The 15,665-nt window shown below is 41.0% G+C and overlaps 1 protein-coding gene across 1 annotated transcript in view; it reads right to left on the bottom strand.

The window, feature by feature from the left end:
* NBEA (neurobeachin) overlaps nucleotides 1-15,665 on the bottom strand; it is an 812,633-nt gene that overhangs the window by 447,992 nt on the left and 348,976 nt on the right. Inside the window, 3 exon segments of the mRNA XM_033948014.1 lie at nucleotides 2,288-2,454; nucleotides 3,239-3,347; nucleotides 14,311-14,375. Of these exon segments, the coding sequence (XP_033803905.1) occupies nucleotides 2,288-2,454; nucleotides 3,239-3,347; nucleotides 14,311-14,375 (341 nt within the window).

Below are 15,665 nucleotides of genomic sequence, written 5' to 3'. Positions count from 1 at the left end.
GAAGCTGTAGAAAAAACTATTCAGGAATATTTGGAATTGAATGATAATGGGGAGGTTTCTGATGCTACTTTGTGGGATGCTCTGAAAGTGGTTGTTCGGGGGGAACTTATCAAGTGGGGGGCTAGATTTAAGCAACAGAGAACCCAAAGCTTTCTTCAGCTATGTGAATGTCTGCTTCAGCTGGAAATTGCTCATAAATCCAGACAAGACCCTCAGATCTTGGTTCAATTGCAGAAGGTGAGAGATGAGTTGTACCAAATTCAGGTGGAGGAGATAGAATGAGCGAGGGTCCGTTTTCAGTTAAATATTTATGAACACAGTAATAAAGCTAGTGCTTACCTGGCTAGATATATACGGATTAAGCAAGCAAGGGCCACCATTGCTCGGGTCTGTGATGACAGAGGGGAGGTGCAGGTTACTGACTCAGCAATTCGTCAGGCGTTTTTTAGCTTTTATACACGGTTATATGGGGCACCTGATCCGGTGGATAAAGAGGTACAATCTCAGTTTCTAGATACACTACCTATTCCAGAACTATCAGTTCGGGATAGAGAGTTTTTACAGGAATCCATTACCTTATTGGAGGTTCTTGGAGTGATTAAGTTGTTGAAAAATGGAAAATCTCTGTGTTTGGACGGCTATACCAGTCATTATTACAAACAATTTTCTGAACAATTGGGGCATTTATTGGTAAGGGTGGCTAATGGAGTTCCTCAGGGAGGTTCTTTACCGGAAGCTGGGGTGGTGATTCTCTTGAAACCTGGGAGAGATCCTTTGCATTGTGGATCATATTGACCAATCTCGTTATTGAATTTAAATGCTAAGATTCTGGCTAAGGTTTTGGCCCTCCATTTGGGGAAGGTGCTACCAGCTCTGGTCCATCAAGATCAATCTTCTGTTTATCCAGCGGAGACAAGTGAGCGATAATATAAGGCATACATTACATCTGTTGTGGGTAGCACAATCACGCCCTGATTAAGCAGTCCTGATGGCCATTGACGGTGAGAAAGCTTTCGACCGGTTCCTGTGGGTTTTCTTTGGGATGTTATGGGGCGCATGGGTTTGGGGGGTTCTTTTAGTATGTGGGTACAAGCCCTTTATGAAAAACCACGGACCTGTCTTAGGGTAAATCAGTCCTATACGGACTCCCCAGCCTATACACAACCAAACGGCCATATATGGGCCCAGTACTAGCCTTAGTTCTCCAATATATAAACTAAACTAAACTAAACCTTAAGTTTGTATACCGCATCATCTCCACATAAGTAGAGCTCGACACGGTTTACAGGAATTACAAAAGAATACCATTATTTTCTGATTAGAGATCCTCTGTGTTCATCCCACACTTTTTTGAACTCTTGTCACCATTTTCCTCTCGACCATTTGGCTTGGGAGCGCATTCCAGTCATTAACCACCCTCTCCGTAAAGAATAATTTCCTAACATTACTCTTGAGTCTACCACTCCTCATCCTCAAATTATGTCCTCTAGTTTTACCATTTTCCTTTCTCTGGAAAATATTTTGTTCTACGTTAATACCTTTCAAATAATTTGAATGTCTGAATCATATCTCCCCTGTCCCTCCTTTCCTCTCTAGGGTATACATATTCAGGACTTCCAGTCTCTCCTCATATGTCAATGGGAAATAAACTTTACAGAGCTAATATACAGTTCAAGAAACCAAGTTAAGAAAGTTTAGAAAAATTAGCAGCACAAAAGACTAGGGTCAGATGAACAAAGAGGATTAGTGAGACTGTGTGGGTCTGCACCGATCCAATATTTTGGCCGATTCAGAAAGAGCTATTGATGCAGTAAAAAGTTTGCATGCAAATGATTCACACGGATGTTCCTCGTGATCCCTAGCTCTGCCGTCCGATTGAGTGCAGTGAGAATGGCTCTCACACATGTGTAGAGGACTAATCTGATCCCAAAGTCTGACTCTGATCAATGATTTCCTTAACATAAGATAGTAAAATAATAAGCCCAAAACACGAGGACCTAATAGTTCAAGTATCTTGCAAGGTTCCTAATATATACTTACAAAATATAGATATTGAAGGCTCGACAGGTAATTTAGGAAAAAGCATAATTCATATGTTATTTGACATTCTGCATTTTCCAAGTTCTCAAGTTTTTTCTATGCAAGTTAATATGATATTTCACCAAAAGAATTTCATTTTTAGTAACCTTCCTAATAGCAGTCTCAACTGTACCCAGAAACTGTTTAACTTCTACCACTATACTTTCCAGAGAGGAAGATCTTTTACATATTTAAATATTAATATTACCTTTGAGAAATGGCTCCCCATGCACCATGTTTGTTTGTTAATATGTTAAGAATTTTCTGTTTCAATTGATTAGCTGTAACATGATCTCGATGTTTAGCAGCACTGATGAGATGGTCACACATCTTCTCTTCTTCTCTTCTGTCAGCAGCATACTGAGCACACTGTGACTATATGAAAGAAAAATAATTTAAAAAAATTGAAGATCATAGTGGCCAAGGACCATTGTTGCTATTTACAATACAATTTTCAAAATTTATGTCTAACTGAAGTACAACACAATTAGATAGATTCTCCACCGTGGGTGAATCTTTTCATAAAGGTGGTTAAGAAATCCCAATAAATAAATAATAAATCCTGACCTACAGGCAGCACTATTTTAAATTAAAATGCAAAAAAATGATATTGCTTTCTTCAAGCAGAATTAGACAGGATTAGTTTCTTTATTGTACCTTATTTATCTCAAATGAAATATGGTGAATTAATAGTCATTTTCTTCAGTAAGAACAAGCAGGTTGGGGTTGCTGCTCAAGCCAGGAACGTTAAAGAGGTACAAGGGAGGGAAGGGGCACACATGTGGCAGGAAGGGAAGGGGGCAGAGAAGAGGGAGACGGGAACCACCATCCCGGGCGCCTTTCACCCTCGCTACATTACCACTCATAGTGTCCCTCTATTCCTGATGTATAGCCCTTTGATTCATATTTATTGAGGGCCTGTGTTTTGCGCATGTGACCAAAAATCTTTTCAGAAGTTTCATCAAATAATTTTAAAAATAAATTTGTATGTGTGGTTGACATCTTATAGATGAAAAGTGGCATAAAATGACTCAAATTGTGGGGGTGGAGGGAACCTAATGACTGAAATAAAACAGCCATAGCTAAATGAGATTTAAAAAAAAATATATAAATATATATATATATATATATATGTATAATATTCATCTATTCAGCTTACCTCAAACTCAGCATGTTTGTGGACATCTTCAGCTCTTTGTCTGTTCAAAATAAACTCTGCCTCATTTGCAACACGTACTATATGGTCTTTCATGGCATGGCATAACAATCTGAAAAAGAAGAAGGAAGTCCAGTGTAATAAAACAAAGATAAATAACATATCTTTAAAAATTAAAAATGCTAGAGCCAGTTTATTAAAGTTTTACTGGATTTCATAGACTGCTGTAGTTCTGTAGATTAAAGCTGGTTAGAAATCTCTTAAATACAGGAAATAAATACCTATAGCAGGTGTTCTTCAATGACAGCAGAACGCATGTTCACAAGGGGGGGGGGGGGTGATGTGATTCATCTCAGAAGCTTTTGGCAGCATCCATCCACTGTGCATATGCACACCTTCCCACCACCAGTGTTGAATGGGACCAAAGCAGTCTAATACAATAACTGATAGAATGTAACTTCTAGTAGAGGTGTATGGGTATGTGAGGAAATGTGTCCTGCTGTCCTCAGAGAACATCTGCTACAAGTATGTAACTTTGCTTCCTCTGAGGACATAAAGGACAGCCTATTCTCACAACTACCAAGCTGTTCAAAATAAAATAGGTGAAATATAAAATGGCCTGCAACAGGAAAGGGTCATTAATTGTTTTGGGTTTGTTTTTTTTTTGGGGGGGGAGGAGACCAGCCTACAACAGAAAGATAAAAGGGCCTATGGGAAGGAATAGAATTCAAGATCCTAAAATAAATGATAAAAGAACTGTCTGACCAAAACAGTTATCATGTCAGGAATCTTGTTCTAGACCAGCAGGTCTCAAACACGCGGGCCGCATGTGGCTCTCCAAGTTTTATTTGCGGCAGCGTGTCTGGCCGGTTCGTTCCGTTCAAAGCCGCGGGTTGGCGGCTCCTTGCGCTATCCACTCCTGCATCGGAAGCCTCTCTGACATCACAACATCAGAGAGGCTTCAGACACAGGCGCGGATCTCGCAAGGAGCCGCCACCCGCGGCTTTGAACGGAACGAGCTGGCCAGACACGCTGCTGCTCCAGTGGCGCACCAAGGGGGGGGGCGGTCTGCACAGCTGGCCACCCTCCACTGTTCTCCCTAGAGTGTGGCTCGTCTAGAGCAGTAGTGCCCAACCTGCTTCCCTTCCCTTCTCACCGCTGCCATCGGGGAACAGGCCGGCACCATGCTCTTTGATCTCCCTGCTTCTCTCGCCACCCGACCTCAATTCTGATGTCGAGAGGACGTTCTGGCTAGCCAATCGCTGCCTGGCTGCCCGGAACGTCCTTTCCGACATTAGAATTGACGTCGGCGGTCGGCCCCGTGGAGAAAAGAAGCATGGAGATCTCGGCCTGTTCCCGATGGCGGCAGCAGCAGCAGCCTATTCCCCGGCGGCGGTGGCATGGGGGAGGGCAGGAAGGAAGAAAGAAAGAAGGGGGGGACAGGGAGCCAGAAACAAAGCAAAAAATGGGACACAGAATCAGAGAAAGACAGACATAGAGAAAGAAAGAAAAAGTTGGGGGAGGAAATGAGGTCTGGAGGAGAGGAAGCATACAGGCTGAAAGAAGGGAAGAAATATTGGATGCACAGTCAGAAGAATAAAGTGCAACCAGAGACTGATGAAATTAACAAACAAAAGTAGGAAAATTATTTTAGTGATTGAAATGTGCCAGTTTTGAGAAAGAAAAGATATTAAACTTTAAATGTGAGTGCTGCAGAAAAAATAGAGTACTTGGAGGGCCGCAGAAAAAATAGTTAATGTCTTATTAAAGAAATGACAATTTTGCATAAGGTAAAACTGTTAAAGGAAAGTTTTATAAACTATAAAGAGTTTAACCTCATGCAAAATTGTCATTTCTTTAATAAGACATTAACTATTTTTTTCTGCGGCCCTCCAAGTACCTACAAATCCAAAATGTGGCCCCGCAAAGGGTTTGAGTTTGAGACCACTGTTCTAGACCATAATGGAATGTGAATGTGTAGACAGAAAACAACTTTGCAGCTTTGTACATCTCCTTTATGGAGGTGGATTTCAGATGGGCTAATGATGCAGCCATGGCTCTAACATTCTGCGCCATGATATGACCCTCCAGATTCAGCTTAGCCTATACATAATCTGCTAGCCAGTGGATAATGTGTGTTTACCAAAGGCAACCTCTACTATGTTGGGGGTCAAAAGAAATAAAAAGCTGGTTGGACTGCAATACTCCATCTAGGGATTGAACCGGTGCAAGCAATTTTTTCTCATATGAACAAGTTCTAAAAAAAAAAAAAATTTGTATGACCAACAAGTTCTAAAAACCAACAATTTTCCCGATTTGCAAGTATTTTTGTGAGCACATGTAAAACCTGTGAACAATACTCCTAAAATTTATGAGCAATTGCTCATGTGCTTAGCTTAGAGGGTATATTCGTGGACTGTCTATAGGCTTTATTTCACTCCAGATAGGAGGAAAAGGCTTTCTTACAGTCCAAACTGAGCAATGCATTTTCACCAGGATGCGCATGAAGTTTTGGAAAGAATGCTGATAGAGCAATTTTAAAGTGGATTTTGGTCACCATCTTAGAAAGGAACTTAGAATGCATGTGAAGAACTACTGTAACGATGAAATTATGTTTAAAGTGGATCTACTAGGGCCTGGAGCTCACTGATCCTATAGGCCAAAGTGACTACCACCAAAAAACCAACACAGTCCAGGATCTTTCATCAGCTGGGTGAGGAATTTGGATGGGTGGCTTAAGTAATTATAATCACACTTTAAAGCAAACTAGAGGCTATACAGAGATAAGCTTACTCTCCACATGGTGATAGTAAGCACCAAATTGCACTCAAGTGAACTCACAGAGTTGGTCTTTAGAACAGATCCAAAAAGATATAGAAGGTATTCAAGCAGTTTTTTTGTAGGCTAGAAGAAATGACCTAGGACAGTGATGGCTAACCTTTTTGAGCCCGAGTGCCCAAACTGCCGCACAAACCCAAAGAATTTCCTCAAAGTGCCAGCACGTCAATTAAACCTTAATAACAAGATTTTAGTATCTAAAAACTCTTTATAAAGTTGCCTGAACTATGTAACATCATTTTTAAAGGTTGGAATCTTTGTATTGTCAGAGAATCAATTTGATTCACAATCCTTTGGTTTTCATTTCAATTTATTGGCAATTTATAATGTTTTAATGATTTCATTCAATTTAATGAATTTAGGAAGAATTTGATTCATTTACACAATATATTTTAAATGTATTATTCACATAACATGTCAAATGTATCCTGAGTAAAAAAAAGATAAACTTCTTAAAACTGTTAACTGTGTCAAGACTCGGTGTGCATTCCCAAAGAGTCTATACATGTTTTTTTGTAAAATTTACAATCAAATTAGAAAATAGTTAAATCATTACATTTCTAATAATATGATGTAAAGAAAACAAAAGAGCTTTCAATTAAACCAACCGTTTTTATTGGAAATTCCAGATTGGAATACAACAGGGCCATATAAAGTCCCTTTTTTAAATAACATCTTTAAATAATATTTAAATAACTTAGAAAGTGTCTTAACTGCAAACTGAAAACACTGCTTCATGTAAACATATGCATTGGGCATGCTCTGAAAAAAATTAATGTGATTTTTGTTGTTGCATGCATGCTGATAACTTGTCAATCCTTGGCTCATAGTGTGTTAATTTCAGAGCAACACATGCAGCACTCATGTCATCCGTTAATCTGTTTCTAGCATCAGATTTTATATGATTCAAAGCCGAAAACAGCTGCTCACAAGCATAGGATGACCCAAACAAAGTAAGAAGAGCAATCCCAAGTGCTTTCATGGACTTAAAATTGTCTGGCAGAGAATTCCACGCTTTTAGGATTTCATTTTCAGAACTGCTAGCAGTGATTTCATTTGTCACCCTTTCACACTCAATACGTTCAAGAGCCGCACGCAGGTCATTGAATTTACTTTTCCAGATAGAGCTTTCTTGAAATTCCAGTAGCTCCATTTCCAAATTTTGAATATCCAACCACTGTAAGCAGGAAAGATCAAGATCTTCAAATGTGGACTTTTCTGGGGAAGTTATAAATGAAAGGGTTGTCTTCATCTTACGGAACTGAGAAAATCTTTTACTAAAATTCTCCTTTGCTTCGGCTACAATGGTGGAATATGCTTTGTGGATTTCCTGGTGTTTTTTATGACTGTCCACAAATGTTGTAGAATTATCCAAATGTATTTTTAGGTTGGGAAAATATTTTAGCTGTCCACTCTCAAGGTCTTTTTCAAAAACATGCAATTTTCTCTCAAAAGCTTTGATATCACTAAACATGCTTTCTGCTGTTTTTCCCATGCCTTGTAATTTTTTGTTTAGTACATTAAAGTGGTTAGTAAAATCTGTAAAGAACATGAGGTTGGTAAGCCAGGCCATGTTGGTGAGTTGAGGATAGTCTTCCCCCTTTTCGTTCATAAATAGCCTAACTTCTTCCAAGCAGGCCACAAATCTCTTTAACACTCGTCCTCTGCTCAGCCACCGGACATTATTGTACATCAGTAAAGTGTTATATTGTGCCTGAACCTCATCAAGAAGGGCTTGAAATTGTCGAAAATTAAGAGCACGCGCCATGATGAAGTTCACCATTTTTGTTACATCTTTGAGGACATCGTCAAGTTTTTTGCTGCTTTCTTTGGCGCAGAGAGCCTCTTGATGTATTATGCAGTGAAATTGAATCAGTGGATGTTTTGCTTCCTTAACAAAGAAATGAATGAATCCTGATGTTGTCCCCACCATGCTAGGTGCTCCATCGCTAGTAACTGAAACTACTTTTTCTGGACTTATGTCTAGTGATGAAAAAGCCTCCATCACAGCATTGTGGATATCTATCCCTTGTGTTCTTCCAGGCAAAGACAGCAGTTTTACCAGCTCTTCTCTCATGATGTCACCAGTAGCATAACGCAAAATGAGCACTAGTCTTGCATGGTTAGTAATATCTGTACTTTCATCCAAGCACATGGAGTAGAAGGGTGCTTTTTGTAAGTCGCAAGTAAGCTGTTGACTAACATCAGCAGCCATTCGCAGAACCCTATCTTTTGCAGTATTTCTGCTTAGCGGCATCTCAGAGATGCGCTGCACAATTTTATCCTTGTTTGGAAATCATGGAAGAGTGAATTACTCCCAGCCAAAATTGCCTTTTTGATAAAATCTCCATCAGAGAGGGCTTACCATGTTTTGCCATGCACAGTGAAATTTGAAAGCTGGCAACTGTAAGATGATTAGTTTTTGAAAGATAGTTGCTAAAACTAAGAGACTGGGAGTGATATTTCTTTAATTTTCCTACAAGGAACTCTTTTCTTTGAGCTAAGCCAAGTTCAGCAACACTGTTATGGTTGGTCTCAAAGTGACGTTTGACACTTGATGTGCGAGACACAACACTTTCATTACACATAATACACAATGCTTTCCCACTGCGTTCAATCACTCCATATGTACTCTGTCCAGGCCTCTTGGAATGGTCTTCCACTATCTGTTTTTGCTTTTTTTGCTGTACTCATTTTCTTTGTTCAAGACTTCAAGTCTACAAAAAGATAAAATTTGTATAATAAAAAAAAAATCTAATGAAGTGCTGTATACAAATCCGTCCCCATAAAAAAATATGTGATTGGGGAATTTTACTAATTGTAGACATCCGTTTTGGTCAAAAAATATACTGTCCGGGTGAAAACCGGACTTGTGCAACCTGAGTGTATGGGAAAAGGACTTTTATTTTTCATTATTGGAGCCTTTGTTATTTTATTATGATGTTTACAAAAGCACTGTGAAGGGCCACATATACACTTTACTGTTTTTTGCTATATTGAGTTTTCCATAAGGTACAGCGCAGAGGATTAGTGTGTTGGTTGTTCACAGAGAGCCCAGCCCTCCTCTCAGCTTACTGAACTTCTCTATGCAATCATCATAAGCAGCTTTTTTATTTCCTCAAATTTAGCATGTCCCCCATGGAAGATACAGAGGTTTTTACAGAGGAGCACATTATTAGACACATTAACTTCCCCCCATATCCTCACCTCTCTAGCATGGGAGCACTAGGAACTGTTCCTGATTACAGATGTCACATGTGGAGTCACACTACAGCCTCACTGAGTTCCTGTGACAGACTCAGTGTGAAGCTTCTCTTCCTCCCCCCACTTCCCCATCACACACTGCCTGGCTCATAGGATACTAAGGGGAAGACAGGCAGGCTAAACATCCACTCACAGGACTGCAGCCAGCACAGGAGGATGGACCGCGGCCCACCGGGACAATGCCCGGTCCTCCCAATGGCCAGTCCGGCCATGTTGCCAGGTGAGCTGCAAAGCAGACACCGGCACACTCGCCTCCCGCCGCACCGCATATCTTAATTGCGGACTAGAGAGTTGCGCGGGGACAGAAATCCCACCCGTCCCTGCCAAAGTCTCACCCGTCCCCGTGAGGAATCCCACCCATCCCCATGAGGAATCCCTCCGTCCCCACCCGTCCCCGCGAGGAATGTCCTCCGTCCCCACCCGTCCCCGTGAGGAATCCCCTCCATCCCCATAAACTTCAGAAATAGTTATTTCATTTAATTATGCTACTGAATTAAAGGCTCTGGTAGAAACCCATTTACAAATAAGCAAAAAGACTTTATTAATTTGGAAATATTAATTGGGAAGAATACACACTTTGTAAACGGGTTTCTACCAGAGCCTCTTTTGTTTATAAATTTTTATCAACACAACTAATATACTACTTTATCCTGAAGCAAAAAAAAAAAAGAAAAAAAGAAATATAATTCTTTTCCTACCTTTGTTGCCTGGTTTCTGCTTTCCTCATGTTCTCATTCAGTTCCTTCCATCCACTGTCTCTCTTCCTTCTGTGTCTTCCATTTGCTCTGTTACTGTGCCTCTCCCTTTCTCCCCCCTTCCAAATTGGTCTGGCACCCATCTTCTTCCCTCCGCTCCCCCCTAGTCTGGCATCTCTGTCTTCTTTCCTTGCCAGCGTCTTCTCCCCACTCTCTCTTCCCCATTTCCTTTCAGCGTCCTTCTCCCCCCCATCTTCCCCATGTCCTGTCAGCGTCCTTCTCCCCCCTCTGTCTTCCCCATGGCCTTTCAGCATCCTTCTCCACCCCCCCTGTCTTCCCCATGACCTTTCAGCGTCCTTCTCCACCCCACCCCCCATCTTCCCCATGTCCTGTCAGCGTCCTTCTCCCACTTCTGTCTTCCACAAATGCTTTCAGTGTCCTTCCCCCCACCCCGTCTTCCCCATGGCCTTTCAGCGTCCTTCTTCACCCCTTTGTCTTCCCCATGTGCTTTCAGCGTCCTTCTCTCCCCCCCGTCTTCCCCATGTCCTGTCAGCGTCCTTCTCCCCCTTCTGTCTACCACAAATGCTTTCAGTGTCCTTCCCCCCCACCTCGTCTTCCCCATGGCCTTTCAGCGTCCTTCACCCCTTTGTCTTCCCCAGTGCTTTCAGTGTCCTTCTCCCCCCTCCTTCTCTCCCGCCCCGGGTGCAGCACAGCCGGCCAGGTCCCCTTACTTTTGTGGCGCTTCCGCGACCGACAACAGCCCCGGTCTGACAAACCTCCCTGCCCTTAACCGCGAATCTAAATTACCTTCTTACAGCAGCTGTAAGAAGGAAATTTAGATTTGCGGTTAAGGGCAGGGAGGTTTGTCAGACCGGGGCTGTTGTCGGTCTGTCGGTCGCGGAAGCGCCACAAAAGTAAGGGGACCTGGCCGGCTGTGCTGCAAACGGGGCGGGATGGACCGCCCCCCTCCCTTGGTAGCCACTCGAGCCGCGAGGCTACTCCTCCTTACCTACCCTGCCTGCAGCACAGAGCCGAACGGAAGTCTTCCCGACGTCAGCGCTGACGTCGGAGTGAGGGAGGGCTTTGTTTAAGCCCTCCCTCCCCTCTGATGTCAGCGCTGACGTCGGAAGACTTTCGTTCGGCTCTGTGCTGCAAGCAGAGCAGGTAGGGAGAAAAGCCGCGCGACTTAGTACATCCAGCCCCGCAGGAACCCCGCGACCTTCCGAGGCGTCCCCACGGTATCCCCGCGACCCGTGCAGCTCTCTATTGCGGACCATAGGTTCGCCATCGCTGACCTAGGACTTTCCCCTCACATGAGATAGCAAGCCACTTCCATTTGAAATCACATGACCTCTTAGTGGGATCTTTTCTGGGAACAAGCAGGATATGGGAGACACTCTCATAAATTTGGAGATAATCAACTTCTAATCGCTTAACACCCAAGCTGCAAGAGCTAGGGACTGAAGATGTGGAAGGGACCCTTTGTCCTGAGCGATGGGTCAGAAAACACACTAGCCTCCAAAGGTTTTCAATGATTAAATCCATAAGCAGAGGGAATCAAATCTGCCTCGGCCAATAACAATGATGGTTTTCTGGTCCAACTTGAGTTTCAGGAGAGTTTTTGCTATGAAAGGTGCTAGAGGATAGATATACAGAAGACATCTGAGGCTAAACTGTCATATGATCTGTAGAGCAGTACATAAATAGTTAAAATTGACTTGCTTTTTGGTTGCCTTTTAACTGAACCAAGGCCTTATCATTAAGTTCTCAGGATTAAAGAACAACACTTGCTGTTTAGCCAGAACATCTGTTTTGGCCGACTTATATCTGAACTTCCACATACTGAAAGTGCCAGTCTTGTCAGTTTTTCCTGAAGCTGTAAGAGATGTAAAGGAATTTCTGCCTCAGAAACTTCAAATAACGATTCCAAAGCAGGAAATATTTGGGTTGCCAATCAGACTGACTCCGTATGAGACCTCCACTCCCACGGAACCTCAAAGTGTGACTGGGGGGGAGGGGGGAGTGACAAAATATGCAGCTGTCTCCCTAATACCCCAAGGGTTCTTACTCAGAATGCACACAGACTGTGCTTAAGCAACTGAAAAATTTAGAAGGCAAACTGGCTTCAAGGGGAATGGACCTAGAGCCCTGAAGTAGTACACAGCAGGTTGGCTCCACAGGTCCACTCGAAACTTTGCTCTGTGAGCTGCAGTCCAGCTTTGCAGAACCTGCAAACTTTCCGAGGCAGAGAATCCCCAAATATGGGGTCTCAGGGCACCAAATCCTTAGAAAAACTAACTTATAACCGAAAATAAGAAAAACTAAACAGAGCAGATCAAAACACCTTTGCACAGCTCGCTTGCAAAAAGAAACACTGAAGGGGCACTATACTCCACTGGCAATGTGGGAGGTGCTGACAGTTGTGAGTAACACAGTTCTACAAAACCCGGTTCACAAAAATGGATTGATCATTTAAAATACAGACTCCTGAGTAGATATAACAGAGTATAGTTTTGTAGTAAGTAGTGTGTTGTTGTTTTTTTCCTATGATTGATATCTACTTGCTCAAACAAGCCTCTTATAGTAAAATTACTGATGATTTGGGTTCCAATGCAGTTGTCTAAGATTTTTCACCACTATCAAAATTTATAGTAAAGAGTGTGACAATTTAATCTCCCCATTCTTACTTTCAGTTTGCCAGACTATAGGGATGATTTTACAGATCGGTTCCTCAATTTAGGTTTGTGAAAGATGTGTAGTAGCAACCTATTCTATATAAAGGCATGTAGGCTCTTGGTTTCCATTTTAGAATACCATGTTTCCCTAAAAATAAGACCTACCCCAAAAATAAGCCCTAGTGGAAATCTGACAAGGACAAAAAACTTTGTGGAGAAGGTGATGTTCAAGATGCAGGCTTTATTAAAAATACAGTTTAATAATCTACACAAAAATATCTAGGACCCAAAACATTGAGCATCACCTTCTCCACAAAGTTTTTTGTCCTTATAGATTTGTAGTGCAGATATTTCTGAGCAGGAACAACCAACCCAGATTAAGCTGAGGAACTTGGTCATACATAAGGCACCAAGTAGTCTTGCAAATCTTTGGCAGTTTATACTTTACATAAAGCTCCATTGCTATAAAATGTTTAGTAACATGCTCAAATCTGTTAATCCCACATAACAAAAGCATTATGGAGTTCTGTGCCACTTGTACAGCTTGCATACATGCTGCTGGTAACCCCAGAAACACAATATTACAATAGTCCTACTCTACTGTCACAATAGATTGAGCATTAAAAGACTATCTAGAAGACACTTCTTCATCTATCCATGTCAGGCAGCCCACTGAGCATAAATAACTATTAAGCAATCGGTCTCAAAGTCCACATGACGTATCAGTGTCTCCAGATGCAGAAAGCTCCTATAAGGGGCACATATTTCAATCCTAGGCCAGCTCTGGAAAACCAACCCAAGGTAAAAAAAATGTAAGTGAGGGAGTCTTCTAGATAGTCTTAGTGTATAATTTAAGTCTTCTCCCATTACTTTGTTTATACAATAGATTGTACATTTCTGAAATCATGCTTAGGCAAATACAATTGAAGCTTGCTTAACATTCTTAAGTGTGGCAGATGCATGAGTTAAGTGGCAGACTCACCTATGTACTGCTTAAGCTCTGCCCCTGTGTATACCTCCTTGCAAATAAGTGTTAAGTATGTATTTGCAGAATGGCACTTAAGCATCAAACTAGCATTTGCACACATATATGCAATTTTGCTAGTATTTTATACATTTTTATTATGTGCACTAATCAAACATAAATGTGGGCACCTAGGTTATAGAATAACCCCTTATGTGTTGGGTGTCAATACTCCACAGCTATCCATATAGCTAAGTGGTTTAATTTGACAGCCTTTTTGCTGTCATAAATTAAACAGCTTAACTATATGGATAATGGCTAAATATCATCACTACCAAATAAGTGGGTGAAATGCCCTTGTGCCACCCTAGCACTGTACAGATACTATCAGTGTGATCTGTAAGAATCTTCAGTAGCACTATCTGCACAGTGCCACTGAAAATTCATAAAATTTACTTTAAGAGACTACTGCTAAACGTAAAATGCTTTGGAAAATCTGGCCCAATATATTTATTTAACAAGGTACACATCCAGTCTTTCTGAAACAGATGTTAAAAAAAAAAAAAAAAAAAAGATTAAAAAAAAGTGTGATTGAAGAGGAATAAAGCTGCAAAATTTGAAAAAAAAAAAAAAAATTACCTTCCTTCATTGATGAGCTCAATAAATGCTAGTCCTGCATTCTTCTGAATTGAGTTTTGCCATTCCTAGAGGGAGACAATATATTAAATCTTTTTATTAACCACCAGTGACTGGCATACAAAAAAAGAGAAACAAATATGTCACATAGCTGTTTAATTTTCACACCAACTGCTCCACACAATACAACAATATTTTAGAGCCTTGAAATAGATTACTAAGGCACAGATGAATCTAAGTTCTTTCCATTTAGGGGAATATTTGAAAAGGCATTTCAATTAGTAAAATGTTATGGCCCTCATTTTAAAAGTCTTATTCATGTCTACAACATGTACAAACTGGCACTTAAGTATTTATCTTGCATAAAGTAAGTCCCAATTTTATAAAGCCTAGCTATTCATGTCTCTAACCCAAGTGCATTGAAATGGTAAGCGGGCATGGTCTGGGTGTGTTTTGGATTGGACAAGGGAATGACAAGTTCATAGATGTTTAGTCCCCACTCCAGAAAAGGAGTAAATATTTATGTCAGGAGTTACACATGCTACCAAGCACATCTAAGATTTGGCAAATAGATGCTATTGAGTAGCACTTTACTAGAGGGACTAGGCGTGGTTGTCCCTTAATACCCCAGTGTTTTTGACCTTCCTCCAAATCTGAACTGAAAAGGAGAAAGGCCAATGTGACTAAGTCAAGATAATAAGTATTTTTCTAAGTTTGCAAAGATAAGTTATGTGCTAGCTTTTAAAATGTTAATATTCATATGTTATTTTTCAAAATGAATATTTATGCTGCACATACTTGATACATAAACCTTCATTTCTCTGGATTTTAAAACAGCCTCTAAATCAGCAGATTCTATTCTAAAACACTACTGAAACTGGCTATATTCTAATCTCTATGTCTCAATTCTGACTTCTATGTTTTTTTTTCTAAATTAGAGCCAACTACAGGAGATGGCCTAGGGGCACATAAAAGCCCAGGTCCATGCTGTGCATATTTAGACATTTACTGCTGCAGACGTGGAGGGGAATAATCAAAAGGGACGTCTAAGTCCATTTATGTCCATCTCGCAAGTCGTCCAAAGTTAAAAAGAGCCTAAGACACATTTTAGAAAGATACGTCCAACTTTTTTTCACTTTCAAAAATCGTCTAATTATACGTCCTGCCGATCTGATCTGATCGTCCAAGCCACTAAATTGTCTATCTTTATACTACATTTCCGTCCAAATCCAAAATGCCTAGAACAAGCCTAGGACATGGGAGGGGTCTGCAAAGTGATGGACTGCACACCCAGACATACCACCTAAATAGTGGTGTACATTACAGGGCACTGCTGTGAACTTCACAAAAAGGATGCC

The sequence above is a fragment of the Geotrypetes seraphini genome, chromosome 6 (genome assembly GCF_902459505.1).
Source record: "Geotrypetes seraphini chromosome 6, aGeoSer1.1, whole genome shotgun sequence".
Lineage (NCBI taxonomy): Eukaryota > Metazoa > Chordata > Amphibia > Gymnophiona > Dermophiidae > Geotrypetes > Geotrypetes seraphini.
This window is presented reverse-complemented; position numbering and strand designations above follow the sequence as displayed.